The 27,575-nt window shown below is 42.6% G+C and overlaps 1 protein-coding gene across 1 annotated transcript in view; it reads left to right on the top strand.

The window, feature by feature from the left end:
• Nucleotides 1-27,575, top strand: part of cnn2 (calponin 2) — a 43,141-nt gene that overhangs the window by 10,574 nt on the left and 4,992 nt on the right. Inside the window, exons 2-5 of the mRNA XM_069928023.1 lie at nt 16,532-16,653; nt 23,107-23,173; nt 24,744-24,881; nt 27,357-27,473. Coding sequence (XP_069784124.1) covers nt 16,532-16,653; nt 23,107-23,173; nt 24,744-24,881; nt 27,357-27,473 — 444 coding nt within the window. The remainder of the gene's footprint in view (nt 1-16,531; nt 16,654-23,106; nt 23,174-24,743; nt 24,882-27,356; nt 27,474-27,575) is intronic.

The raw sequence follows: 27,575 nt of genomic DNA, 5'->3' as shown, positions 1-27,575 counted from the left end.
ATATTTAGAGTCATATAGTTCAGCGTAGCCATTTTATATTTTGTTTATCTTCTCTTTCCGTTTTTCCATCATTACCTTTTCTCCTTTTCCATTTCTGTTTTCTTATTTTCAACTCTTTACCAGACAACATTCCTACAACATCCAACATTTTCCTTATTCTCCTATTTCTATCTTCTTTATCCCCAATCTCCCCTTCCCCTCCTGAGTTGCCCTTTATCCCTTGTCGGACAACCACATCTCCCCTCTCCATTTGGATTTGCGAATCCACTCGCAAGCGTCAACTGATTTTGCAGTGACCGCTCTTTTCCCCCACCCAGCCCCCCCAGAAAAGATTTCGCTTTTTATATGTCACAAAGGTCTCTCTTTTAATTCCCTCCTTATTCTCTCTATTCCATTACCTGCCCTTATTAATTCTTGTCTATACTCTCTATGTTTTCCTCTAATTACAGATACTTTCACATATGCCCATTGTCTCTATTCACTCTTATACCTCTTTACCCGCATACATATCAATCGTGGTCATTTTTACCCTCCTTACCCGTCTTCATCCCTCAGTCTATTTTTGTAATTGTTCTGCAAATTTTCGTGCTTCTTCTGGATCCGAGAATAGTCTGTTTTGTTGTCCTGGAATAAATATTTTCAATACCGCAGGATGCTTCAGTGTAAATTTATATCCTTTCTTCCATAAAATCGCTTTTGCTGTATTGAACTCTTTTCTCTTCTTTAGGAGTTCAAAGCTTATATCTGGATAAATGAAGATTTTTTGCCCTTTATACTCTAGTGGTTTGTTGCCCTCTCTTACTTTTTCCATTGTCTTCTCCAGTACCTTTTCTCTTGTAGTATATCTTAGGAATTTTACTACAATAGATCTTGGTTTTTGTTGTGGTTGTGGTTTAGGGGCCAATGCTCTATGTGACCTTTCTATTTCCATTTCTTGCTGTAGTTCTGGACATCCTAGGGCCTTAGGGATCCATTCTTTTATAAACTCCCTCATATTCTTGCCTTCTTCATCTTCCTTAAGGCCCACTATCTTTGTTATTTCTTCTGTTATAATTTTCCATTATATCTATTTTTTGGGCTAGTAATTCTTGTGTCTCTTTAGTTTTTTTATTAGATTCCTCCAATTTCTTTTTTAAGTCTTCTACCTCCATTTCTGCTGCTATTGCCCGCTCTTCCATCTTGTCCATTTTTTTCCCCATTTCTGTTAAGGTCATATCCATTTTATTTATTTTCTTTTCTGTGTTTATTCTTCTTCTTAAATCATTGAATTCCTGTGTTTGCCATTCTTTAAATGACTCCAACAAGAGCAAGTACCTCCTTTACCTTGCCTTTCCCTTTATCTATTTCACTGTACTCTTCTTCTTCCTCTGGGTTGGCCATCTGTTGTTTCTTTGCTGCCCTTTCCTCCTCTTCTTTCTTGTTTCCATTGTTTTCTGTGGTCTCTTCTTGCTGCAGGTGTTCTGCAGCTGTCGTTGCCGGCTGTGGAGATCGACTCCCCAGCTGGTCCCCCCTCCCCTCGGTGTGTTTTTTTTCATGCGCATCGCGCATGCGCAAGGAGTCGCGCATGCGCGGTTGCGCACTTTTACTCGGCTCTGTGAGCCATTGTTGTAGTTCCTTTTCTACCGACCTGAGGTAGTGGGCTCCTCTCTCCACAGCGGGCCTCTTCGGACAGGTAAGGCCTTCACCTTTTTCCTCCGTTGTCTTCTCTTCCTCTCTTCTTTCCGTTGATTTTGATTTTTCTCCTTTTGTCTCCATCTTCTTTCCACCTTTATACTCACTTTTCTTTAACTTGTATTTCTGTGCCTTTGTATTTTCTCTTGTTTTTCCCGACTTTTCTGGAGAGGGCTGGAGTTCACCGTCCGGCCACTACTCCATCACGTGACTCCCCTCAGGCAGAATTCTTGATGTGGCAATCCGGCCTGCAATGTCAACCACTGTCTTTCCCCCACTGTTGCTGCTCGACCCTCTGAGTTCCTCCAGCCGATTGTTTGGCTTCTGATTCTAGCATCTGCAGGCTCCTGTATGTAGATGCTTGGGCTGGAAGCTCTTGCTTCAGATATGATGCCTGCATCAAACAATTTCAGGATTTTCGCAGATTTCCTTTCCATGGAATTTGGGTGGACTTGTTTTGCATGCAAGTTCAGGAATGGGGAAAAGCTCCTATCCTTGATGATTCTTGGTCCCACCTCCTGAGGAACTGGCCTTTGGATCTGAACCATTGGATAGTTTTGTCTTGAGTGGGACAATTGATTCTGAAAATATACTGTCAACAACTGTCAGGCTGCATCTATGGAAAGTAAAACCGAGCTAAAGTTTAAAGTAGAAGAGCCCTCATCAGAACTAGGAAAGAGGCAAAAGGAATGTAAAATTGCAGGGAGATGGGGAAGGGGGATGTCTCTGATTTGGCGAAACTGTGGGGTGGGGTGGGGGGGGGGCGGGGAGAGAGGGGAAGAACTGAATAAGGCTATCTAGTCAACAAGTGATTTGGAGCAGTTAGAGAGTGATAACATGGACAAAAGGACATAAAAGTTGCAAAGTGCAGAGCAGGAAGACATGTCCATCATGCTAAGAGGGCGGAAAACACTGGCTGAGCAAATATCACCAATGGAAACAAGAAATGAGGATGCTGTGATCTGGAATGTTTATCTCCAATGGACAACTTTTGCAGATAAAAATCAAGTTCTGTGAAGTTGTCGATTCAGTGTTGAGTCCAGAAGTCTGGAGTGTGTACAGATAGATGAAAGACGAGATGATGTTCCTTAAGCTTGGGTTGAGTCTCCTGTAACCGTGCAGGAGGTCACAATCTGTAGTAATGGCAGGCAACAGGAAACTTTGGATTTGATCATCAGCTATGCTATTTGCCTGAACTATTTCATGTGATGGAGGGTCCCCGTTTTTTCTGTTAGAGTAAGAGACTGGGTGGGGGTGGGTGTGTGGGGAACCCTGTTACAATGTGATAGTTGAGTCCAAAAAAAAATCACATCATGATAAAAGTGATGTCGTGATAAATCCGGGTTTGCAAAAAAACAACTTTTTCAAAAAAAATCAAGAATCCATGTACAACACCTGTATTCGCTGCATGAACACAGCAGGTCGCCGGCTGCGAGCGAAATCTAAAATGCTTCTGAGCTGGAGGACGTTTATGTGGTCCACATCCTGGGTCTCCAGCCATCGTAGGCTATCCTCGCGGTGCTCCATGGCTTCAGACACTTTTGGGGGTGGGGTTGGAGTCTCCTCATTATCATTGTACTGTGGTTCAGGAATTGGTGCCATAGTAACATTTCCGAAGGATCTTGGAGTCCAGTCCGTCAGATGCACAGATGTTGGGCATTCGTCAGCAGCAGAGAACCACTGGTGTAAATCCTCTTTGTTAATTTCAAACAGCCTCTCCACTTCACACATTTTTCATCTGTGAAGCTGTAGAATTCTTGCTCATTGTCGTCATCTTCCTTGGCGGATTGGTAGGATGAAAAGGCTGGACCCAGACTCTTCTCCCAGTATTTTTCCCACACACGAGGAGCAGAATCTGTCCAGCCTTCTCACCTAAGTGGCAAACTTCTTTAATGTTCATGCTTTTCGGATAGTTTTCCAGCATTGTTGATTTGTCCACAATTCTACAAATTAATTCACGCCTGTAATTTTGCTTGAATGGAGATATGATCCCCTGATCCAGGGGCTGGATCTTAGATGTTGTGTTCTTTGGAAGGTTAGAAACTTGGATTTTTTTTTTCCATTGCAGCTTAATGGATTAGCAGCTGGCAGGTGGGTGGGACAGTTGTCAAGGAAAAGAAGAGCTTTGAATTCTAGGTTTTGCTTACACAAATGAGTGCGGGTAGCAGGGACAAATGTTTTGTAAAACCAATCCTCATTGGTGACACTGGCCATCCGAGCATTGCCGGTATGCATGTATTCAAATGGTAACGTCTTCATGTTACATGGTGGAAACAACAGGGCGAGCGAAATTTGCCTATCTTGAGCGGTTTTAACTTGTGTGTATGGGTGTCATCCATGTTGAGGAACTTTGGGGGGCATCCGAGGCGCTCTAGTATTTGCCAAAACCCTTTCCTGCTCACGGTGTCGAAGGCTTTGGATAGGTCAACAAAGGTGATGTAGTCAGATACAGCAATGAGCTCTCTGAACCCTTCTCCATTAACAATGGTGTGAAGCAAGGCTGCGTTCTCGCACCAACCCTCTTTTCAATCTTCTTCAGCATGATGCTAAACCAAGCCATGAAAGACCTCAACAATGAAGACGCTGTCTACATCCGGTACCGCACGGATGGCAGTCTCTTCAATCTGAGGCGCCTGCAAGCTCACACCAAGACACAAGAGCAACTTGTCCGTGAACTACTCTTTGCAGACGATGCAGCTTTAGTTGCCCATTCAGAGCCAGCTCTTCAGCGCTTGACATCCTGTTTTGCGGAAGCTGGCAAAATGTTTGGCCTGGAAGTCAGCCTGAAGAAAACGTAGGTCCTCCATCAGCCAGCTCCCCACCATGACTACCAGCCCCCCCCACATCTCCATCGGGCACACAGAACTCAAAACGGTCAACCAGTTTACCTATCTCTGCTGCACCATTTCATCAGATGCAAGGATCGATAACGAGATAGACAACAGACTCGCCAAGGCAAATAGCGCCTTTGGAAGACTACACAAAAGAGCCTGGAAAAACAACCAACTGAAAAACCTCACAAAGATTAGTGTATACAGAGCCGTTGTCATACCCACGCTCCTGTTCGGCTCCGAATCATGGGTCCTCTACCGGCATCACCTACGGTTCCTAGAACGCTTCCACTAGCGTTGTCTCCGCTCCATCCTCAACATTCATTGGAGTGACTTCATCCCTAACATCGAAGTACTCGAGATGGCAGAGGCCGACAGCATCGAATCCATGCTGCTGAAGATCCAACTGCGCTGGGTAGGTCACGTCTCCAGAATGGAGGACCATCGCCTTCCCAAGATCGCGTTATATGGCGAGCTCTTCACTGGCCACCGTGACAGAGGTGCACCAAAGAAGAGGTACAGGGACTGCCTAAAGAAATCTCTTGGTGCCTGCCAGTGGGCTGATATCGCCTCCAACCGTGCATCTTGGCACCTCACAGTTTGGCGGGCAGCAACTCCTTTGAAGAATACCGCAGAGCCCACCTCACTGACAAAAGACAAAGGAGGAAAAACCCAACACCCAACCCCAACCAACCAATTTTCCCCTGCAACCACTGCAACCGTGTCTGCCTGTCCCGCATCGGACTTGTCAGTCACAAACGAGCCTGCAACTGACGTGGACATTTTACCCCTCCATAAATCTTCGTCTGCGAAGCAAAGCCAAAGAAAGAAAGAAAGAAAAAAGAAAAGAATGGGTGTCATCTCTGCTAAACAGTGTGCGGTCTGGGATCATCTTGTAGCAGAGGCCTGTTTTGTCACAATTGTACACTTGTTCTTCGACGTCGCCACCTTCTTCTAAGAGTTTTTAATTCTGCCGGGTATTCGCTGGCCGCAACACTGTCATTTGAGCAAATTTCTTCAGACAGTAATGCTTGAGAAATCTCATGATGGCATTTAAAACGGTCTAGTCATCTGCTAGCTTTGAACTGTGAGGTTTCTCCGTTGATCAGCTTGTCAAACTTTTCAGCTTGAATAGACCCAGAAATTGGAAGGCCTTCTGAGCGCACTTGAATGAACCACTCTTACAGAGAGTCATTGAGGCTGATATCTTTGGGTGGTCTTCATGCGTTTGGCATCTAGTCCTGCCTCTTCCTCAACTTTTCAAAGTGGTGCGCATATAACTCATTTTCCTGAGATTTCCAGCCATGAAGTGTTGATTCAGGTATGCTGAAATCTCGTGCAGCTTGAGTTTAGCTTTTATTCTTGATTGCATCAAGTGGGGATGCTTATCTTTCATGGAAAATGTTTTTCACTTTCTAACAGTGCGTTCCATTTTGAAAAAAAAATTAATTTTAGAAAGAGCAAAAAAGGGTCCGATAGCTCATTGCATTATATCTGGATTCGCATTAAATCAAGGTTTCACTGTATATGTGTATATACATATGAGTATAAATATACACACGTGTGTATATACAGTATAAATATACACATACATACACAACTCTATCCTTCTGGAGGTGAATCTTGTTGTTTTGCTTATTCTTTATTAGCTTTGACCTGTGTTATTGCATCTGTAATGAATATGTTAAGGCAACTTCTCCTTTTATAAATTGATGCAATACATTGGTATCATTTTTAAAAACCGGAAATAACTTGCAGATCCCAGCAGTGACAAGGGTTTATAATTAATTTAAGAAATGTGAAGGAAATGAAACTTGAATGATCCAGCCATGTAATGGAGGTGCTTTCCCATTAGAATTCCCTGAACTTCAAGTGCATCTAGTTTTGTGGTGGACCCCACCATCAATATTGTTCACTTGATTCCTGACATTTAAATTAAAAAAAAAATCTAACCAATAAACTAAATGTGAACACAGTTTTAATGTTCTTGTTGTTTGCAACAGCCTCCAGGAAATTGGTACAATCCAGAGTGGTTGACAGTTTAGAAACTAGAAACAAGACCACAAACTCTGACTTCTAAACTTTTATATCAGCAACACACTGTTTACATTGGCTTGCTACCATTGAGACTTGATCTGCAGTTACACTCTTTGCCCAGGGTTACTTCAGTATGCAGCCCTGGCACCCACATGTTGAATTTATCTCCTACTGCATTCTGAACAGTGCTCTCTTACTGGCTTCTGTTATGTTAATTCCCATCCAGATTTTACTTGATGAATTGACCAGTCAAATTAACCATTCAAAATACTCAATAATGTGGCATTAAGAGTGAAGTATCTGCCTCCATTCTTCTGTGATCCTGGTGAAGATTAATAGCTGGTCAGCATCCACAGTGAGGCTCCTTCCTTAAAGTGAAATATGTAGAGGCAGGAGGAAACTGTGCGACTGACTTGAATTTGTTCTCTCTTCAGTATTGTGACTGATGTCCATTAATAGTTTCACTCCAATTACTACATTTTTTTTTAATATAGTGGCCAAAAATCTCTCAATCAAGCTTTGAGTCTATTCAGTGACTTTGCATCCGTAGTTTTCCAATAATTTGAAATTCTAATTTTTAAAAGAATATTCACATCTCAATCAGAAATGGCTGATCCCCTTGTTCTGGAACCTCTTCCTCTCTACCCACCCCCCCCCCCCAGTTCTACTGTCTCAGCTCTCAAAATCCCACTACTATGCAGCATAGAGTTAAGGTCCCTTTGACCCACCTTGTCCATGCCAACCATAAGGCATTGATCCCATTTGCCTGCATCAGGCCAATAACCCTCCATGCCTTTCCGATCCAAGTCTGTACCCTTTTAAACATTTTAATTGTATTTTCCTCTGCTGCCACTTTTGGGGATAATCATCTGATATTCACCATGCTCTATGAAGAGGAAAAATGCCCCTCAGATCCCCTTTGAATTAGGTTAGATTTGGCCCTTGTGGCCAAGGATGAGGGGGTATGGGGAGAAAGCAGGAACCGGGTACCGATCAGCCATGATCATACTGAATGGTGGTGTAGGCTTGAAGGGCCAAATGGATTGCTCCTTCACCTATTTTCTATGTTTCTCCCCTCCCACTTGTGCTCTCCAATTCTCGACTCCCCTGGAAAAATACTCTGACTATTCTATCTAAGCCATATTTATAAACCTTTATAAAAATCCGCCAATGTAACTATAGCCCTCATTCCAGGCAACGTTCTGATGAAGCTCTTCTGCTTTCTCAATTTCCACTGCATCCTGCTTGTTGTGTACACGATACTCCAAGAGAGAGGAGCACAAAGGTCTGCAGATTGTAATTAAAAACGCAGAAATTCTGGGTGAACTCAGTTGGTCTCGCAGTGAACACCTGAGGTATAAAGGTATATTGCCAATGTTTCTGGCCTGAAACCATTCCTCAAGGTATGAGTGAAAATAGCTGTCTGAATTAAAGGCTGGGAGGAAAAAAGGGGGGAGGGGAGGAGTCCAGACCAACAGACAAAAGGTGTCAATTGGAAGAAAAAAAGGGAAGGATTGATTTTTGGCTCTGTGAAAGGGGGGAGAGAGAGAGAGACTGACTGGGGGAAGATGGAGAGTGTAATGGTGGATTAACAACCACCCCGGTCCCTAGGCTGAGTTTTAGTAAAGCTACCCTTCGTTGAATAGAATAAAGTGATGTTAACTTGTGTTAAGTAACTTGTATCATTGCACTATGCAAAATGAACTACATGCATAAGCAAGAAATGTAATTGTAGCAACAACCCTTCCCAGAAGTGCTTTCATGTAATCTCGTTCTGACTGGTATTGTGTAAATTTCACTTGAAAACAGTCTGCAGTTGAAACAGAATGCCTTACCTGTGCTTGAAGACGAGCACAGCCAGTTTCTCCTGATTTTCTTGCCATTTCTAAGGGAGCAGTAAAACATAGACTTGCTAAAGTAACGTTTCTGTTCACTGTCAAATTTTATAGATCTCACAATACTGACATTCATGTTCCTAAAGGCTTCGCTCCCTGTCTTTAACCAGTGTACCCGAATGTTAATGCAAACTTGCAATGTAATAACGTCATCATGGTAAACGCAGTCACAATATCCTAAATCCATTACTTCTAAATGTTTGTATGTTTGGAACTATTTGTAATATTTTCAGATGTGGAAAAAATATGTGCAAAGGTACTGAAATATCAACCGAAGTACTCACATGTTCACTCAATTAAACCATTTTTTTTTGCTTTTGGGCCCCTAGGCTTAAGCTTCTTTGGCTTGGCTTCGTGGACGAAGATTTATGGAGGGGGTAAATGTCCACGTCAGCTGCAGGCTCGTTTGTGGCTGACAAGTCCGATGCGGGACAGGCAGACACGGTTGCAGGGGAAAATTGGTTGGTTGGGGTTGGGTGTTGGGTTTTTCCTCCTTTGCCTTTTGTCAGTGAGGTGTGCTCTGCGGTCTTCTTTAAAGGAGGTTGCTGCCCGCTGAACTGTGAGGTGCCAAGATGCACGGTTTGAGGCGATATCAGCCCACTGGCGGTGGTCAATGTGGCAGGCTTTACTCAGCCTAATACTCTACCACTAGAAGGGTGGGATTTCTAACGGAAACCAGAGAAGTTGTGTTCTCTCCCCACCTATCTTCTTCCCGTCTTTCTTCCTGTCTCCTTTCCAGTAGCTCTCTGTCTGCTTTCATGGAGCCAAAATCAATCCTTACCTTTCCTCTTTATCATCTAATTGACACCTTTTGTCTGTTGGTCTGGACTCCTCCTCCTCCCATTCTTTCCCCAGCTTTTAATGTAGATGCCTGTTTTTTTTTCATTCACACCTTATGAAAGGACTCTGGGCCTGAAACACCTGTAATATATCTACTTCCTATGGACACTGCAAGACCAGCTGAGTTCCTCCAGCATTTCTGTGTTTGGAACATAGTATTTCAAGTATAGTTTCTCCATATATATCCTGTTTGTCTGTCAATCCCACAATTTTATTTTTCTTGCAGGGCTTGACAGAGTAGATGTGGAGTTGTAGTTTCCCCCCAGCAGTAGTGTCTAGAATGCAGACTTGCAATGCAATAGCCTATCTTTTTTTTAAAAAAATTGAAATTTGTATATAGAATTTGGATGGATACAGTAGCATTGTGTAAGCCATATTCTATCAGCATGCCACCAATTTTCCTTCTATGATCAAACAGTCTGAGCGTTTGATTTCTTCACTGGGTTCCAGCCTGGTGTGTAGTTCATGACGTGATGTGATAAAGCCGTAGCAGGTCCTTCCAGACCTGCATGGCTTTATTTACATTGCATAAGTAAATGGATGAAAGACTCAGCTCCTATGTACTTGTCTTGAAGTGGTACAGAGATGGAAGTTGGGTTCCAAGGATGTGACTGGGAGCACCTACCACTAGCCTAGCAAAGTCTCGCTACTTTGTGAATATTTTGGTGAGAGGGCATGCTGCCTATGTGGAGAATGTCTTTTCCCATAAAATATGAAGTGTGTCTAATAAGGACCATTGGACTTGATGTCAAAGATGCTGTTCTGAACAAAGTTACTTCAAAGGGATAAGGAGTACAACCTGATGCATCTGAAAGGAAAATCGTGTGTCATTGTAGTCAGAGCCATCTTCATTGATGCGTGCAATTGTCATTGGAGGGTGAAACAGCGTACAAACTATGGTAGTTGAATCTGAGTCCCAGTTTTTTTTTTGGGGGGGGGATTCAGGAGTGGACAGGGCAAACAATGAAGGGATTTGAGGTAGAGGAACAGATTCTTTTGTGCCTGTACCAAAGGCCATGTTTAGTTCCTGATCTGTCTCAGCACAAATGTTTGTCAGAATTGCCCACAAATTCTGGAAACTTTCTAAATAACTCTCACAGCTGTGAAAGGATAAAATTTCTGAAACAAAAGCAATAACTGATGAGAGGGGAGAGCAAAGAGTCAAGGTTGCTCTGAGGAATTGGGGAGGGAAGAAGGTTCAGCCAATGGAACAAAGGCAGGAGCTCCAGTCTGAGCAGCAGGCAGAGTGTGACTCATCCTGCATGAAGAGTGGACCAGACAGACACATGCCACAGGTTTTCTTTCAGATGCTGCCAGAATGGTGGCGGAAAAATGATAGAAATGTTTGAGAGACATTTAGATTTCAGATTATATACATGAGATTCTTTTTCCTGTGGGCCAGGCAGAATGGCCACTTATTGATAGTGCAAAAAAAATTGTACACATGTAAACAAGTAAAGAAATGTAAACAAACTGAAATACAGAGAGGGAGGAAAAAAACCCAATAAATTGCACAAGTAAGAAAGTGACCTTAAATGAGTTCCTGATTAAGTTTGTTGTGGAGGGGTAGCAGCTGTTCTTGAACCTGGTGGTGTGAGTCCTATGGCATCAAGACCTCTTTCTTGATGGCAGCAGCGAGAACAGTGCGTGTGCTGGGTGGTGTGGATCCTTCATGATTACTGCTGCTCTCCGATGGAGGTGTTCCCCATAGATTTTCTAAATGGTGGGGAGGGTTTTACCTGTGATGTCCTGGGCTGTTTTCCATTACATTTTGCAAGGCTTTTCGCGCGGGGGTATTGGTGGCCCCATACCAGACCATGATTCAGTCATTCAGCACACTTTCCACCACGCCTCTGTAGAAGTTTTCCAGGGTTTCTGACGTCATACCAAACCTCCGCAAACTCCTGAGGAATCAGAGGCACTGACCTGTTTTCTTCACAATGCCATTAGAGTGTTGGGTCCAGGAAAGATTCTCCGAGATGGTGACTCCCAAGAATTTAAATTTGCTCACCCTCTGATCCCCTAATGATCTGTGGATCGTACACCTCTGGTTTTCACTTCCTGAAGTCAACAATGGCTTCTTCGGTTTTGGTGACATTGAGTGCGAGGTTACTGCTGGCGCACCAAGAAACACGTCAGACGGGGAATGCAGCGAAAAATATGATGGGTATATGGGTTTTTAGTTAAAATTAGCGTCATGGTCAGCACAGACCGAGGCTAAAGAGCCTGTACCTGTGCTGCATTGTTTTGTTCTAGTTCATTCTTAATTCCTCGTCCCTTCTCTACTTTTTAAAACCCACAGACTCTTTAAAAACCCAAGCCGCCTTCAGCTACCAGCTGTATCATTCACATTTGGTTTCTAAAGTCTAATTTTATTATTATTTTAAAAGCAGAATCTTGCCTCAGACATTTTTTTTAAACGAGGGGAAATAACCATCTGAAATAGATCCAGTCTCTTAACTGATAAAATCAGTGGGTGATGTGGAGGCAGGATTTCAAATTAATTTTGTTTTTGTTGAATTTACTCAAAGTACAGGAATAGAACAAAGTATAGGTCAAAGGATTTCAATCATTTCCCTTATGGCCACTTTTTAAATGGCTCATTGAATTGTGGCACACATCTCTTTCCCATCCCCAGAGGTTACTGATATCTATCAGGGTTATAGTGCAGTAACAGGGTTATCATGTAGGGTGAAGTATTGAAACTTTAAAAAAAAAAACCTGTGCCTTGAGAAAGATGCACGTATTCTTCCTCTTGGGGCGGCATGGTTAGCGCAATCCCTTTACAGTGTCAGTGATTGGGATAGGGTTAAAACCCCGCACTGTCTGTAAGGAGTTTGTATGTTCTCCCTATGTCTGCGTGGGTTTTCCCTGGGGGCTCCGGTTTCCTGCCACCGTTGAAAATGTACCAGGGGTATAAGTTAATTGTGTATAAATTGGCCGGCACGGACTTGTGGGCCGAAATGGCCTGTTACCATGCTGCATGTCTAAATTTAAATGTTTTTTAAAAGTGCAAGTTCCATAGTGACGATTATGAGTGGCAAAAATTGCTCTTTCTGCTCTCGTTTGGATTCATTCCTGTGCTTTCATTTTTTTTATCCATGCAGCACAAGCTTTCAACAGTTGCCCAATTTTGTTTTTGTCTAAATCGCCCCAGAATGCCGCAGACTGGTTTGGCAAAGCTTCCATATAACCCCTTCGGTTTTTGTTTCTTCTGAGAATTGCTATTTGTGTTTGGGACATGAGTCACAGTCCTGTCAGAACCTGGCACAAGCATCCATTCTTCATGTGCCCCCTCTGACCTTGACCTCCGTATCTTGAATAGAAAGTATCAATCAATTCGGAAAGTGGACTGGAATTTCAGATCCCCATTGTCCCAACAAAGAGAGGTTTTTCTTTACATTTATTCTAGGGAACCAGGCATTACAAGTCATTAGGAAACTTGTTGGCCACCCTTTGTTGCTCTTGCAAAGATGATGTTGAATAATCACACTGAACCATGCAATCAGGGTGGTGAAAACCCTCTCCCAATACCACAAACAAAAGAATTTTGGGATTCTGGGTGTGATGTGATGGTGTTTCCATGTACCTGCTGTTTTTATCCGAAGTGATGTGATTTTAGGAGAAAGTTGGAATATAGAACGTACAGGATGGGAACAGGCTCTTTGGCCCATGATGTTTGTGGTCACCTTGATGCCGATTCAAACTAACCCAATCTACCTGTGCATGGTTTCTGTCCTTCCATCCCCTGTATGATTGAAGGTCATTGTCATACATCCTCCTAGCATTGTGAAGTGAATAACAGCACATTCATCTTCTTAAAACTTCAAGGTAAATCTTGCAAGATTCTTCCCAGGATATGAAGCTTTACTCAATTTAACTGTAAATTCAGGTCTGGCAATTTGTTAATTTTATTAATTTAAAAGTATAATCTTCCTAACTGCGAGTACGTGATATAATTGGTTACTCTGAACACTTAAGTGGTTTTTCACTTTGAATAAGTGGATCTAATTAAAAAAAAATTTAGACATGCAGCACAGCAACAGGCCATTTTGACAAACAAGTCCATGCCACACTATTTACACTCAAATTACCTACAACACCCAGAAGGTTTCGAATGGTGGGAGGAAACCGGAGCTCCCGTGAAAACCCACGCAGATACATGGACAAACTCCCAAATATCTTTGACTAACTGTGTACTGACCTCACAATGTAGGTAGACTAGTTGACTTTGGTAGGAGAGTTGCTGAATCTAAGTCTCCTCTTGGCCAAGTACCAAGTGACTTACTTACTCCATCTGTCCATAAACAAGTTGTCCAAAGTAGAATAAGTACAGGTTTGTGAAAGCTTACTTATGCCACTTCGCTTGTACGAAAGACCTACATTTATACCTGTTTTCGCTAACAAAAAAGGATTTTTGCTTTTATGGAAAAAGGCAAAAGCAGTGAGCCATTATAGAGGCTGCCCATGCACCCAGAGGTGATAAAAGGTTTCATAGGAACACTCGACTTTTGAATACTGGTTTTATGCAATTCACTCTTACAAAGAAAGGTGTGGGATTACTTTTATGAAAGGGTTTTTTTTTACGAAAAAATGTGTGAGGCTGTGGATGCATGCATCCTGGGGCTAAGCAGTCAAGCCTATTTCAAGCCTTTTACGTCAGGCAACGAACCTCAACCTTCAACATCAAGACAGGCAGACACAGAAGAAGGTTTAAATTCAGACAACGATTAGATGTCAATAGATGACACTCTTCCTCTCTCTTACATCCCAGTCTCCTGTATCGTGCACCACCCAACCTCCGAAGACTCAGCCTACCTACACGGTACATACATTATTTCTACTTTGTAGGCTGCGTATTTATCATATTCCTGCTTTTTAAATAAATGTTAGCGTTATTTTTTTGGGTCTGGGAACTCTCGAAACTCTTTTCCCTTCCAAATCAATGGTAATCGCTTCACTTTATGCCATTACGTCTTACGAAAAATTCCACATACACTAGTTTCGTAAAGCAGAGTATACCTGTATTTCTTATAGTAATGATTATGATGTAGTTTGTCAGTGGCAAAATAATCAGTTCTGGATCCAATCTATTAATTATACTTCACCCAGTTCTACTCAGTAATCGAATGCTCGGTATTTCTGTAAGGGAAACATTTTTTCTTTTGTGTGAGCTCATCCCCCACCCAGTCTCAAAGATGCTGGATCTTATGACAGAAAGGGGCCCTGCTGACCTCTGCACAGCTCTCACAAACAATATGGTCTCCATGCATTGTAAATGCAGCTGCTGTGCCCCACTGCTAACACCCAGCTTTTCACAAGAGCGGCTTGACCTGGAATCATGTGTGTGATCCAGTTCCATGGCAGGCAGTGCATTTTATCCTTGAACCACTCAGAAATCCCAATAGTTCAGCAACTTATTCACCAGGATATGATGGCAGTTCCCAGCATCCACTTATTGGGACTCTGATACTCACCTTATCAAGTTCACTGTGCCATATTTTCAGACTTGAATTAAAAAAGCATTGAAGTACAATTAAAATAAAATATATTCATCTGGAAAATCTGCAAGTTTGTCAGCACCAAAATCTCAAAAGTGTGCTGGTTTATCAGGGCCTTGCTCTACTTTGTAACATACAATACCTGTGCCTTGACCATTCGGGTAATGGAAATTTACCCTTATTGAAATCTCAAATTTCAAACATTTAAGATGCATAATAAAACTCACTATCTTGGAACTTGAAGGGGGTGGGGGGGTGATTAAATTATTTTCATTTCTCCTTTCTTGATGCATGCACAGGTGACACAGTTTAATGAAATACTATGGAATATCAAGTTACAAAAAATTTTGTCTAAGAAGCCCCTCTCCTTCCCCAACACCCAACCCCCCCCCCCATCCCCGCCCTCAAATCAGGGTGACCTTTATTGGCTGATCTGCAAGTGTTTCAGCTCCTCTCTATTGGGGGAGAAACCTCTTGAGTAGATAAGTTAGAACACACAAGCATATAAGGAAGTAAGTGCCAGATTCACCCATTAGGCCCTTCAAGACTATACCAATATTTAATATGATCGTGTCTGATCTATACTTCCCTTGAAGCTCTTTAGTGCCATTTCTCCAAGCCTCTCTTTTCCTTGATCAGTCAATTATTTTATCCACCTCCACTTTGAAATGCTTCGAATTCTAGAGGTGCATTCTAGTTAGCCTTTGCGTTTATGTGAGAGATCTAGTTTCCTTCAATATCCCAAAGATGGATGGTTTGGTAGGTTAATGGAACATTAAATTGTAATTGTGTGTAGGGTGAGTAATTTAAAAAAACTTTTGTGAGGTAAATGGGGAATTGTGGGAAGAATAGGAGACAGGAAATTTATTGGGGAAATTAATAGCCCTGAGAGCTGGAATAAACCTGATGGGATGAAATTCCTTCCTATAACAAGGAAATGTAGAAATTACCTAACCTTTCTTGCAACTGACCAAGAAAGAGAATTTGCAGAATCCAAGCCATGGTTAGTGAATGAAGTCACTGTGCTTTCCGAGTTCCGCATTTGTTGACCACTTCTACAATAATTTTTAAAAGAAAATTTCTTGAACATCAACACAGTGGTTGATGTGCTGGATAGAAATCATTTTCTCTGAAACTGAACAATTAAACCATTCAAAGTTTGTAACCTGGAAAATCATTTTAGCCCTGTCAAGTTGGCAAAGGGTGGAGATGTGCGGACCCATTAACTTGGTGTGGATGCCAAGAAGAATCCACAGTAGATCTGGGGTTGTAACAACGCATGAACTCTGGTCTTTGAAAGGCGAAGAAAGTCTAATAGAATGACTCCCATTTCTGCAATGAATGTTTTGTTCTTTGCTTCAGGGGAGTGTATTTAATACCACACATGGAATAAAAACTTAACATTCACCTAAATCCTGCTTTACCAAGTTTGGCCATTCATTTAGATCAAATAGATCGGAGGATTGTTAGTAATTATTGTGTTAATGCATTGCAGAATGTCTCACTCCTAAGGTCACAGTGACATAGAAGCTATTGATTTAATTATTGATTTGGGGTTTGGATTTACTTTAAATGTTCTTCCCAGAAGGAGACGGGAGAATTTTGTTTGCTCGTTGAAACCTGCAGGCTTTTTATGAGAGCAAACGTGATTTAATATAGAAAGGAATAAACCTTGCTTCCTGTTTCCCTTCTCCCCACCCCCACCAACACCACTACAAGTCGTCCAGAAACCTGATCCAAATCTGTTTTGGTGCAGATTGCTCAGAAATATGATACCCAGAAGGAGGAGGAGCTGCGAGTCTGGATCGAGGAGATTACCGGGAGGCAGATTGGGGACAACTTTCAGAAAGGTTTGAAGGACGGAGTCATCCTTTGCGAGTGAGTACTGTGTTCCCCAATATTGTTTCCTCAACTTCTGTCTCGGAAGACGTGGATAGTCAGTTGGTTTTAGAACAGTGTCTAGAATGGCTCACAAGGCCCACTCTGGCATGACAGTCTCTGCCACACTTGAGACAGATGAAGTTGGACTGTGGTCGACTGGCTCCCTCCGTGCCCTCCAGCTGGCGTGTCTGCCTTTCCTCACCACGCCCTTTCTAACAGCACTTCTCCAGTGGCCACAGTCATCAGCAAGGGGCTCCCAGTTGAGCACGTCGATGTGAGCAAGTTTCAAATCCTGCTTGCAGACATCTTTGAACCCAGCTGTGGACAGCCAGTGGGTCGAGATTCTTCAGCCAGACAAATATACAGCTGGTCTTTTGGGATGTGACCATCATCCATACGGTGTACATGACCAAGCCACCAAAGTCATTTCTGACAGCAGGAGGTGTATGCTGAAAGAACTGGATTTATCCAGAACCTCTGTGTTGGTGAGCCTGACCTGCCAGGATATGTCCAGGATGCATTGAAGGCATCGGTGATGGAAGCTCTCGAGCTGGTTCTCCTGCCTGGCAGACGTTGTCCATGATTCGCTGCCAATAAAGCAGGGTGTTGAAGACTGATGCCTGATACACCTCGAGCTTAATGTTCACTGTGAAGTGTTTGTTGTTCCACACTCTTTGGCTTAGTTTGGGGATCACAGTGGCAGCCTTAGTGATGTGCTTGTTAATTTCAGCATCAAGTGAGATGTTGCTGGTGACGGTGGAGCCCAGGTATGTGAAGCTGCCAGTGACGTCAAATGCGGATTGTTGGTGGGGTGGCAACATTTTTCCCCATCACATTGGTCTTTTTGATGCTGATTGTTAGCCTGAACTCCTGGCAGGCCTTGTGGGAGTTCAGTGCTGCGTCATCAGTGAACAGTAGCTCTCTGATTAGAACCTGCTGGGTCTTGCTGTTCACTTTCAGATGGGCCAGGTTAAACAGCTTTCCTTCACTTGTGTGCTGATGTACTCCATGCTTGGAATCCTGAAATGCATGTGACAGGAGCAGGGAGAGGAAGATGCCAAAGAGTGTTGGCTCTAGGACATAGGCCTGTTTCATTGTTTCCTCAACAATAACAGCTCAGCAAAGCAATAAACTGCAGATCCATTAAAGTTGGTCCCATTCTGCCTATCCCCAAGCATCCACTTCCTCAGAATGTAGTCAAATTAAATGGGTTACCACCATCCTGAAATCCATCAGGTCATAGTTGTAGGTCAGGGATGGCCAAACTGCGGTCCCCGGGCCATCTGCGGACCCTTGCCCATTTTTATGTGGACCAGGGTGAATTTTAGAAATAAAATATAATATGGCCTGTAAATTGCACTGTGTGTACATTGGACTTTTTAGTTTCAACACTAGATGTCGCTGCCATTTTGAACAACTGCTAGACCAACCGTTGAAATGTTACTCATAGATAAAAAGTGTTTACCACAGTTTTTTAAAAAACCATTTACCTCAGTCAGTCATGGTGAGAAAGTCAATACTACAGAAGTCAAAGGGAAGTCTGTTTGATTTGCAAGGAATCTGTTAAATTTAATAGCCCATCTACAGATTTGCACATTGCATCCTAATCGTATAGGTGGATACTTGGGCCATGAACTGTATTCACTGAGAGTTGTGGAGGACTTGGGCCATGAACTGTATTCACTGAGAGTTGTGGAGGACTTGGGCCATGAACTGTATTCACTGAGAGTTGTGGAGGACTTGGGCCATGAACTGTATTCACTGAGAGTTGTGGAGGACTTGGGCCATGAACTGTATTCACTGAGAGTTGTGGAGGACTTGGGCCATGAATTGTATTCACTGAGAGTTGTGGAGGACTTGGGCCATGAACTATTCACTGAGAGTTGTGGAGGACTTGGGCCATGAACTGTATTCACTGAGAGTTGTGGAGGACTTGGGCCATGAACTGTATTCACTGAGAGTTGTGGAGGACTTGGGCCATGAACTGTATTCACTGAGAGTTGTGAAGGAATGTTGGAGACGGCCTCGTCCCTTGATCTTTTCTCCTGTTCTTATTTTGCTCCCAACTTTTTATTTTTATTTTGCATTGCAGTGGTGAATTTAAAAAAGGTTTTATCGTATTCATTTAAATTAAATTTTTGAGCAACAGATACAGAACTACCTACTGTAATATGTGAGCACATCAATGTCAAAAGTTAAACTGTTCAGTAGTGTTACATAGTTATTTTGATTGAAAATAATTTTTTGATGGTGCAGGGATATTCTGGTCTAAAACAGTGTAACTGGTTGAAAACTGCTGGGTTTAATATTGTTTGGTCTGTGACTCCTTATATTTTTCTGTATATGGCCATATCTGTTAGTTAGTGGTTTGTGACCTTGAGCTCAATGGACTGTACTCTTACTTCAAAAGGTACTTGAGAATCAGATAATTGAGATTTGGAGTCACATGATGGGTTTCACAGAATAAAGGTGACAGATACCCGAACAATAAACTATTCCAGGACCATCAAAAGATATGTGCATTATTGAAACATCACTTTTTATTCCCTGTATTAACGCCAACTTTGAATATTAACTTTTTTGTAAATCTTTTTTTCTGCCTTGATCACATTGTGGTGCTTTGCTGAATTATCCTGCGTGGCTGCAGTGGGGGTGCGGGGGAGGGGGGGATTTGGTGCATCTGTGCCTCCTCTTTGTGAATAGACTCTCCGATTGGGGAGGTGAGTGAAGTACTTAAAGAGAAGATTGATAGAAGTATTGAAGATTGGAAAATTGAAGGTTGAGGAATACCAGCACAGAAGAGGAGATGAAATGGAATGGAATGACCTTCCGTAAGACGTCACAGCAGGGTCAATTTTGTCATTTAAGAGAAGGTTGGATGAGTGCATGGATGTGAGGGGACTGGAGGGTTATGGACAGGGAGCAGATAGGTGGGACTAGTGGAGTTCACTTAAATCAGTGTGGACTTGAGGGACCAAGATGGCCTGTTTCTGTACTGTAATTATATGGTTATATGAAAATCTGGGGTGGGTCTGCCATACAGTAATGAAGGCTTTCTTTTTGTTCAACTGAATTTTAACTCCACTGCTGTGTGGCCATGTGAAAGTAGTCCAGTCCTTTGGCTTGTGCATGGCACCATTGTTCTTAATCAGAAGCTAACAGGGTCTGCCCAGATTCCTTACAGACAACTCCACCACTGCAATAAAGGAGATGGGGGGGGGGCTCCTGTCACAATTTTCCACTACGTGAAGCATCTGTGCAAATGCAAGCAATGCAAGTTGAGGAACAAATGGTTACTTTTACTCCTTTCCCCATACAAATTCCAAGAAAGTGAATTTTATTCTGCATCTTAAATTTTGGGCAGTGATTACTGAATTCTGTAAGGATATATTTCTTTAACACAAGTGGCCATAACCCTGGGTAAGGGGTGGGGGGTTGCCTGTGCTTCCCAGGACCCTTTCAAAACTTAGCCTGTTCTGCCATTTCCAGGACAGGTCACACTCCGACAACGACCCCCAGTGACCCTTGGATGTCTTGTTTTCTTTTGGGCTCCTTTTACCATTGTTGGCAGACAGGTAGCCCCCCCCCCCCCACCCCTAGGTCCTCCATTATTCTGAGCTCATTTCCTCCTTGTCTCTATTGGGTGGCTTGGAGCACTCCCCCCCCCCCCCCCCCCCCCACACACACACACACACACACACACACAACTGGTTTGGTCCACTTTTGAGTGATGCAAGTTGTCACCATACAATTTTCAATGGGTCTTTATTCCTTAAAGTGACCCAACAAACAGACTTTTCTATTTCACGAAGGACTTGGGGTTTTCACAGAGTATCATTTGGACATTTCTGTCAAGATTGGATAGAGTGCTTTGTGAGGGGTGTTTTGTTTTTAAAGGCTGACGTTCAATAATGTGCTTGCAAGCCTTGTGCAAGGCGTAAGTGTTGCTGATCTATGATGAGCTGGAATATTGCAAGCCATGCTGAATGCTTTGTTTTTTGAGTTGTCATGTGTACTTTCATGAGATCCGATCTGTTTTATTCAAAGTCGTGATTTCAAACAGTCGCCATGCTGTCAACAAAACCAAAAGTATAGACCTGCATGCATGGACATTAACTAATTTCAGTCCTTGCAGATCAGTTACTGCAGTTGGGTGGCCCACCAGGTCTGGTAAAAGGTCCCGCTGGAGGGTTAGCTAAGATTGCTGTTAAACTCCTTGTATCAGCGAGTACTATTTTCTTTTCCTTTTGTTCCTTGCTTGGGTTAAAGAGTAAGCTGCTGGTTTTACCTGTGGTGTTGTGAGTGGAGTTCAGGAAGTGGAAGAAGAAATGTTCTGTATAGGACACTTTATATGTAAGTGTTAATTTTTGATCAGGGAACACAACCTGCCTCTAATTCAAAAGGTTCAAGCTCCATTCGGGGTGAGTTTGTTTTGCAGGAGGAAGGGAAGGCAACACCATTAGAATTGTCAACTTTCAGATGAGATGTGAAACCTCCTGGATGTATGTGAACAATCTTCAAAGAAGTCAAGGATATCCCATTATTGTGGGCAACGTCCACCCCTCTACTATCACCCAACCAGATCATTTGCTCTGATCTCTCAGATTTGTGTGGAAACGTAGGGAACACAAATTGGCTCACTTCCTGTCGGTTGGTGAATAATTAGGCGCAAGCAACTCTAAATGAGAGTTTTGTACAAACTTTCAAGCCCAGTGTTGCAATGACATCAGGCTACCAATGCTCGAGGTGCTAAATGTCAAGCAGTTGTGTACGTTCCTTCCGATACTTTTCACTCGCGTGTACTTTTAAGCTGTGGTTTTGTTCTGACTGGATACAGGGAACTTGCAGCTGAATGGACATGCACAACCACGCTTGCACCATCTCTTTATTAACATTGGCCTCCGGAATGGATGCTTGTGCAGATATTTCTTGATAGGGACGCTCCACAGAGAGGTGGGGACTTAGTGCTGGTCTTCCAGTGACAAAGCAATAAAAATTTGTTAGACTTGCTGTGAACAGACTGGGAATTCCTGAATTGAAGGTTGTGGATAGCCTAGCACATGGTCACAAAATGTGTTCAGAGGATTGTGAGATGGATGTTGGATGGGTTTTTATGAGGTCTCTGGATAAGATGAGACACAAGATCAATATTGCATCCAGTGTAATAAACTGCAGGATTATCTGTACTTGTTGCTATTTCTTGAGGTCAAAAAAAATCTGCCTGAGAAACTCTGTAGGTTGAACAGCTGCAATGAATCTTCAGCTGAGCCAAACCAGTTCTCGTCTGGGTCCATCAGAAGATGAATAACATTCCTTTGAGGAGAAAGAATGTGGAAACTTAATTGACATTTTTCTCCCCTGCCCCTCATCTTTTTCTTCACTGAGGCTGCTTGACCGGCCAAGTTCCTCCAGCAGATTGTTTTATATTCTGCTCCAGATTCCAACATCTGCATTTTCTTGTCTCTGGTATTTTTCTTTGTTCTCCTCTAAATTCTTTTAGGGTCAGAAAATTGTGGAGAGAGATTCTCTGATGGTGGCTGGATAGAGATGGTAGTTGGTGTGGTACCAAGTTGAGGCATACCAGTAGGGACTTGACAACCAATGTTTACTCCCACCCACACATTATCCTCAAGATCATTAAGGAAATAGGTGTGGATGTGTGCAATCACATTTAAATTTCCTGAACTGTAGCCTGAAACTGAGCCACTAGTATCAGGAGGTAGGCGGTTAATGAGAGGACTGGTTGGACATTACAAATCCTGCTGATTGACTAATGTTTCTTCCATTCCCTGACTTCCCTCCAACCTTTTCATCCTTCTCTCACAATTTCCATCAAATTGTTGTCTTGTTCCAATGGATATTGTCTTTACTGGCTGGGGTTGGGGTGGTTTAAACAATTGTCTGGTTGTCATGAATATCTCTGTGCATTCACTAGAAAGACCAGATGGGGCCTCAGCCCATCATCTTATTTGAAGGTTGATATCGTAGCAGTGCAATACTGATCACAGATGTCCGATCAGAAAAACAATCCTCTACCACTCCCTGACTCCTTGCACTATGCTGGTTTTTAATCCATTTGGCCACCCCCGCCCCTTGGATCCTATGTGTTTAAACTCCTAGACAGGTCTACCATGTGAGACCTTGTCAAAGGCCTTGCCAAATTCATGTCCATTGCCAAGTTGCTCTCCGAGTCAGTAAATTCCTATATACTAAAATGACATTAGTTCTAAAGAGTTACTCTAAACCAGTGGCCCTGATGGGGCTTTATTACAGGTTGTTAATTGAATATTGAGGTCACTGGACATAAATTGTAGCCAGAGCCTTCCCTGTTGAACTTGCCTGTTTCATTTTCTAGAATGGTACAACATGGAAACAGGTTTTACAGCCCATCCTGACAACACAAACAATAAGGTGCCCATTCATTCTAAACCTATTTTATATCTCTGACAGGCTCATGAACAAAATCCAACCCAATTCTGTGAAGAAAATCAACAGGTCATCTTTAAATTGGCATCAGGTATGGTATATAGTTGTAACATAGTAAATATAGAATTGTAAAGAACATTTTAAATTTTCAATGTATTTTCCAGCATCTTTAAACAATTATTAAAGGAAATTTGCAGTTTTAATCATTACATCTGGGGAAAGATTTTGTCCTTCAATCGTAATGATATGACGGCAAACCCTATCGAGGAGCATTATCAGAATTTATTGTCATGAACAAGTCACAAAACGTTTATATAAACCACCTTTCAAAAATAACTAAAAATAGTGCACAAAAAGTCAAAGTGAGGTAGTGTCTGTGGTTCATGAGGTATTCAGGCGGGGGGGGGGGGTGGGGGAGAGCTGTCCTTGTGCAGCTAAATGCTAGTCTTCAGGCTCCTGTTCCTTTTTCCTGATGGTAGCAGAGTGAAGATGGCAGTGGTGGGGGTCCTTGAGGAGAGAGGCTGCCGCCTTAAGACACTGCAGGCCAAGTTAACTACCCTCTGGAGTTTTTTTCTTGTCCAGCATTGGCACCTCCATAATCAGACAGTGATGAAATCAGACAGAATGCACTCTATGGTACATGTGTAGAAGTGTAGCATAAACGAAGTTGATAACTTCCTGCAAAATAAATGAAGTAGGCTCTTCAAGTCACTATGAATTGGGAATAACATCTCCTCCTCACTGATCATAAATACCGGCGTGCCCCAAGGATGCATGCTTAGCCCACTGCTTTACTCATTATACACCCACAGCTTTGTGGCCAGGCACAATTCCAGTGCCATGTACAAGTTTGCCAATGACATCACTGTTGTGACAGAACCACAAATGGCAATGAGGAAGTGTACAGAAGGGAGAGAGATCATCTCGTTAAATGGTGCAATGACAACAACATTATGTTTAATGTCAACAAAACAAGGAGATGATTGTGGACTTCAGGAGGAAGTCGGGGGAACACAACCCAATCCTCATTGGGGGCTCAGTTATGGAGAGGGTCAACATCTCTGAGGATCTGTCTTGGAGTTTCCACGTTGATGCAAGCGGCTATACTTTGTGAGGTGTCTGAGGAGATTCAGTATGTCACTGAAGACTCTTGTAAACTTCTACAGGTGTACCATGGAGAGCATTCTTGCTGGTTGCATCAGTGCCTGGTATGGAAGCGCCAACTCCCAGGACAAGAATAAACTCCAGAGGGTTGTTAACTCAGCTTGTGACATCACTGGCACCAGACTTCACTCCATCAAGGATCTCTACTTGAGGTGGTTTCTTTAAAAAAAAACAGCCTCTAACCTCAAAGACCCCCACCACCCAGGCCGTGCCCTCTTCACTCTGCTACAATCAGGGTAAAGGTACAAGGGCCTAAAGACGCAGGACAAGGACCACTTCTTCCCCTCTGCCATCGGATTCCTGAATAATCAATGAACCAAAGACTTTTTGTGCACTATTAATATTTTTTTAATATTAATTTCGTAAGATGGTTATATGAATCTTTGCACTGATACTGCTACAAACACTGAATTTCATGACTTGTTCATGACAATAAATTCTGATTCTAATTGTATAATCATGAAGAGTTAAGAATTATTTACTTTTGTTTCAAACAGCTGGAAAATTTGTCCAACTTTATCAAAGCAATGCAGAATTATGGCATCAAACCACATGACACATTTGAGGCAAATGACCTCTTTGAGAATGGGAATTTGACCCAGGTACAGACAGCACTACTGGCCCTGGCAGGGATGGTAAGTACCAGATTGGGATAAGTAAGAAAAAAAACAACTATTCAGATGATCTAAGTTGGTGGTTTCCACATACATATAATGTTCTTCATTTCATACTTCATTGTCTATGACTTAGCACTTCAGTGCTCCCTTGTCATTCCTCTTACTTGAGAGTAGACATCGACCACTAAGTTTATTATGGAGCAGCCCATCTCGTTAACTCCTCAAACATTAGCTCAGTAAGCCTGTTGTGGTTTTGAGGAAAGCCCCACATTTACTGGTAATTTTATTTTTAACGTAGACATACAGCATGGTAACAAGACTTTACAGTCCACAAGCCCGTGCCGCCCAATTTGTTCTCATTTCACCCAGTTTTGAAGGGTGGGAGGAAACCGGACCCCTTCCTCTCCCCCCCATCCCCCAAGAGAAAACTCCTGCAGACACAGGGAGAACGTACAAACTTTACAGACATCACTGGATTCTGACCTCAGTCCCGATCATTGGCGGTGTAACATTGTTGCGCTAATCGCTATGCTAACTGTGCCACCCCTCTGGAGTGGTCTTTAGCTAATACCAACTAAACTCCGACTGATGATAAAATGAGAATCTGGAGGAACTCAGCAGGTTATGCAGCATCCATGGGCAAAAATGGTCAATCAAAGTTTAGGACATCACGCCCCCTGTAGTTCTCGTTTTTCTGGTGTGAGTTACTCTGGGATTTATTCGAGCTACCAAATGCAAGGATGAAGGAGAATGGACTTGGGTGATGCAGTGTCTTTGCTTTCTCATCATTTCCCCTGGGTTAGGGGAGATTAACTTGTCCCAAGTTGTTTCCAGGAAACTAAAGGAAGTTCATCAGGTGAAGGTAATGCCTTTGGCAAGGTTTTGAAGAATGGCCGATCCAGTCTTTAATTTCCTTGATACAAATAAAATCCCAATCTTTGCAAAAACGAGGGAACAGACCTCTGGTTTGAGATACAAATTCAAAGTTCACTTTCTATTACTTTGAAGAGACATTTGTTCACAAGATCAAGCACTGAGTTTTTGCTCAAAAGTATAAGCCCTGATTGCAGCTGAAGAATAATTACGAGACGAAGAAGAGACGTGATGAGTTCTGTTCTGATTTCACACATCATCTGTTCTCTGTTTTTGATCCATTTTGTTTAAATCTGTTTTGTTTTGCTCTTTGTGTGGCTGACGTTGTTGTATTTTTGAGAGGAACCTGGAATTGGAGGGCTATGGTCTGCGTGCGACGAGGTCAATGTGACGAGGCAGAATAATAGTCCAGCATGGACTAGATGGACCAAAGGGCCTGTTTCTATGCGGTGGTGTTCTGGGGAAATATTGGGTCCATTTAAACATTCTTAAATATCTGGATTTTGCCTGAGACCATCTGGAAAGCTCACCAGAGCCAAGTGTGAATCTTCCCTTTGGGTATAATTCAAATTGCCCAGCAGTTGCTTAGAACCATGGAAATGGGTGGATGATGGACCTGAGCTGCTCAGCAGTTAATCCTACAATAAATTGTTTTATTTTTCACACATTCCCCTCAACTCCCTAGATTTTCTCATTCATGTTCCCCGAGGCAATTTACAGTGTTCAATTAAGCTCCTGGCACAGTGGTTCTCATCCTTTTTCTTTCTAACCACATACGACCTTAAGAATTCCCTTACTAATCACAGAGCATCTATGGGATACTAAAAGTGGTATGTCAGTGGAAAGTTTTTTTTAGGACTGAGATGAGGAAAAATTTCTTCTCTCAGAGGGTGGTGGATCTGTGGAATTCTTTACCACAGGAAGTAGTTGAGGCCAGTTCCTTGTCAATATTTAAGAGTAGGTTAGATTTGGCCTTTGTGGCTAACGGGATCAAGGGGTATGGGGAGAAGGTAGGAAATGGGTACTGCTCAGCCATGATCATATTGAATGGCGGTGTAGGCTTGAAGGGCCAGATGGCCAACTCCTGCACCTATTTTTCTATGTTTCTATGAGAACCACTGTTCTGGCACATCTTTGAGATGTGGGAGAATAAACAGTGTACCCAGGAAGTGAGTAGTCACAGAGAGAAAATACAACTTCTGCACAGCACTAGAGTCCAGGATCAAAGTTGGCTTAATGAATTTGTGAGGCAGCACCTGAACGAACTGGGCCAGCTAAAGCTCGTAGCTGTTCACGTTGTTCTAAACTGGCAGTGCTTCTATTGACTGAAGCATGATGGAATCAAATTCTGACAATAGTAAATTTTCACCCCTGGGGGCCAGTAACATGGAAGCCACTTTTGATTATTAAGATTCCATCAATCATGATAGAGATGTGTAAAATTTTTTTTGGTGTATTATGGTTGGGAATGGGAATTGTGCTGTCTAGTAGATAATTGAGGTTGGCTGTATCACTTAATCACAAACTTGTGAGAATGTGCAATATAGTTAATTGTGAAATGGGCCAAGTAGCTGTTCTATGTGCTTGTCATTTTTAAATGCTAATTTCCTCTTCTGCCAGGCAAAAACCAAAGGATTGCAGGCTGGAGTTGACATTGGTGTCAAATATGCAGATAAACAACAGAGATCATTTGATCAAGATGTCTTGAATGCAGGACAATGTGTCATTGGACTTCAGGTATCTGCATTTTGTTTCAATTTCGTCTGCCTGAGAATTGATCCAGTGATCTGACAGTCCTTACAAAACTGGAGGGTCCTTTGTTCTACAGTTTGATCTGAG

Source organism: Narcine bancroftii, chromosome 3, assembly GCF_036971445.1.
Source record: "Narcine bancroftii isolate sNarBan1 chromosome 3, sNarBan1.hap1, whole genome shotgun sequence".
Taxonomy (NCBI): Eukaryota; Metazoa; Chordata; class Chondrichthyes; order Torpediniformes; family Narcinidae; genus Narcine; species Narcine bancroftii.
Note: the sequence above shows the minus strand (reverse complement) of the source record. Positions and strands in the feature narration are given on the sequence as shown.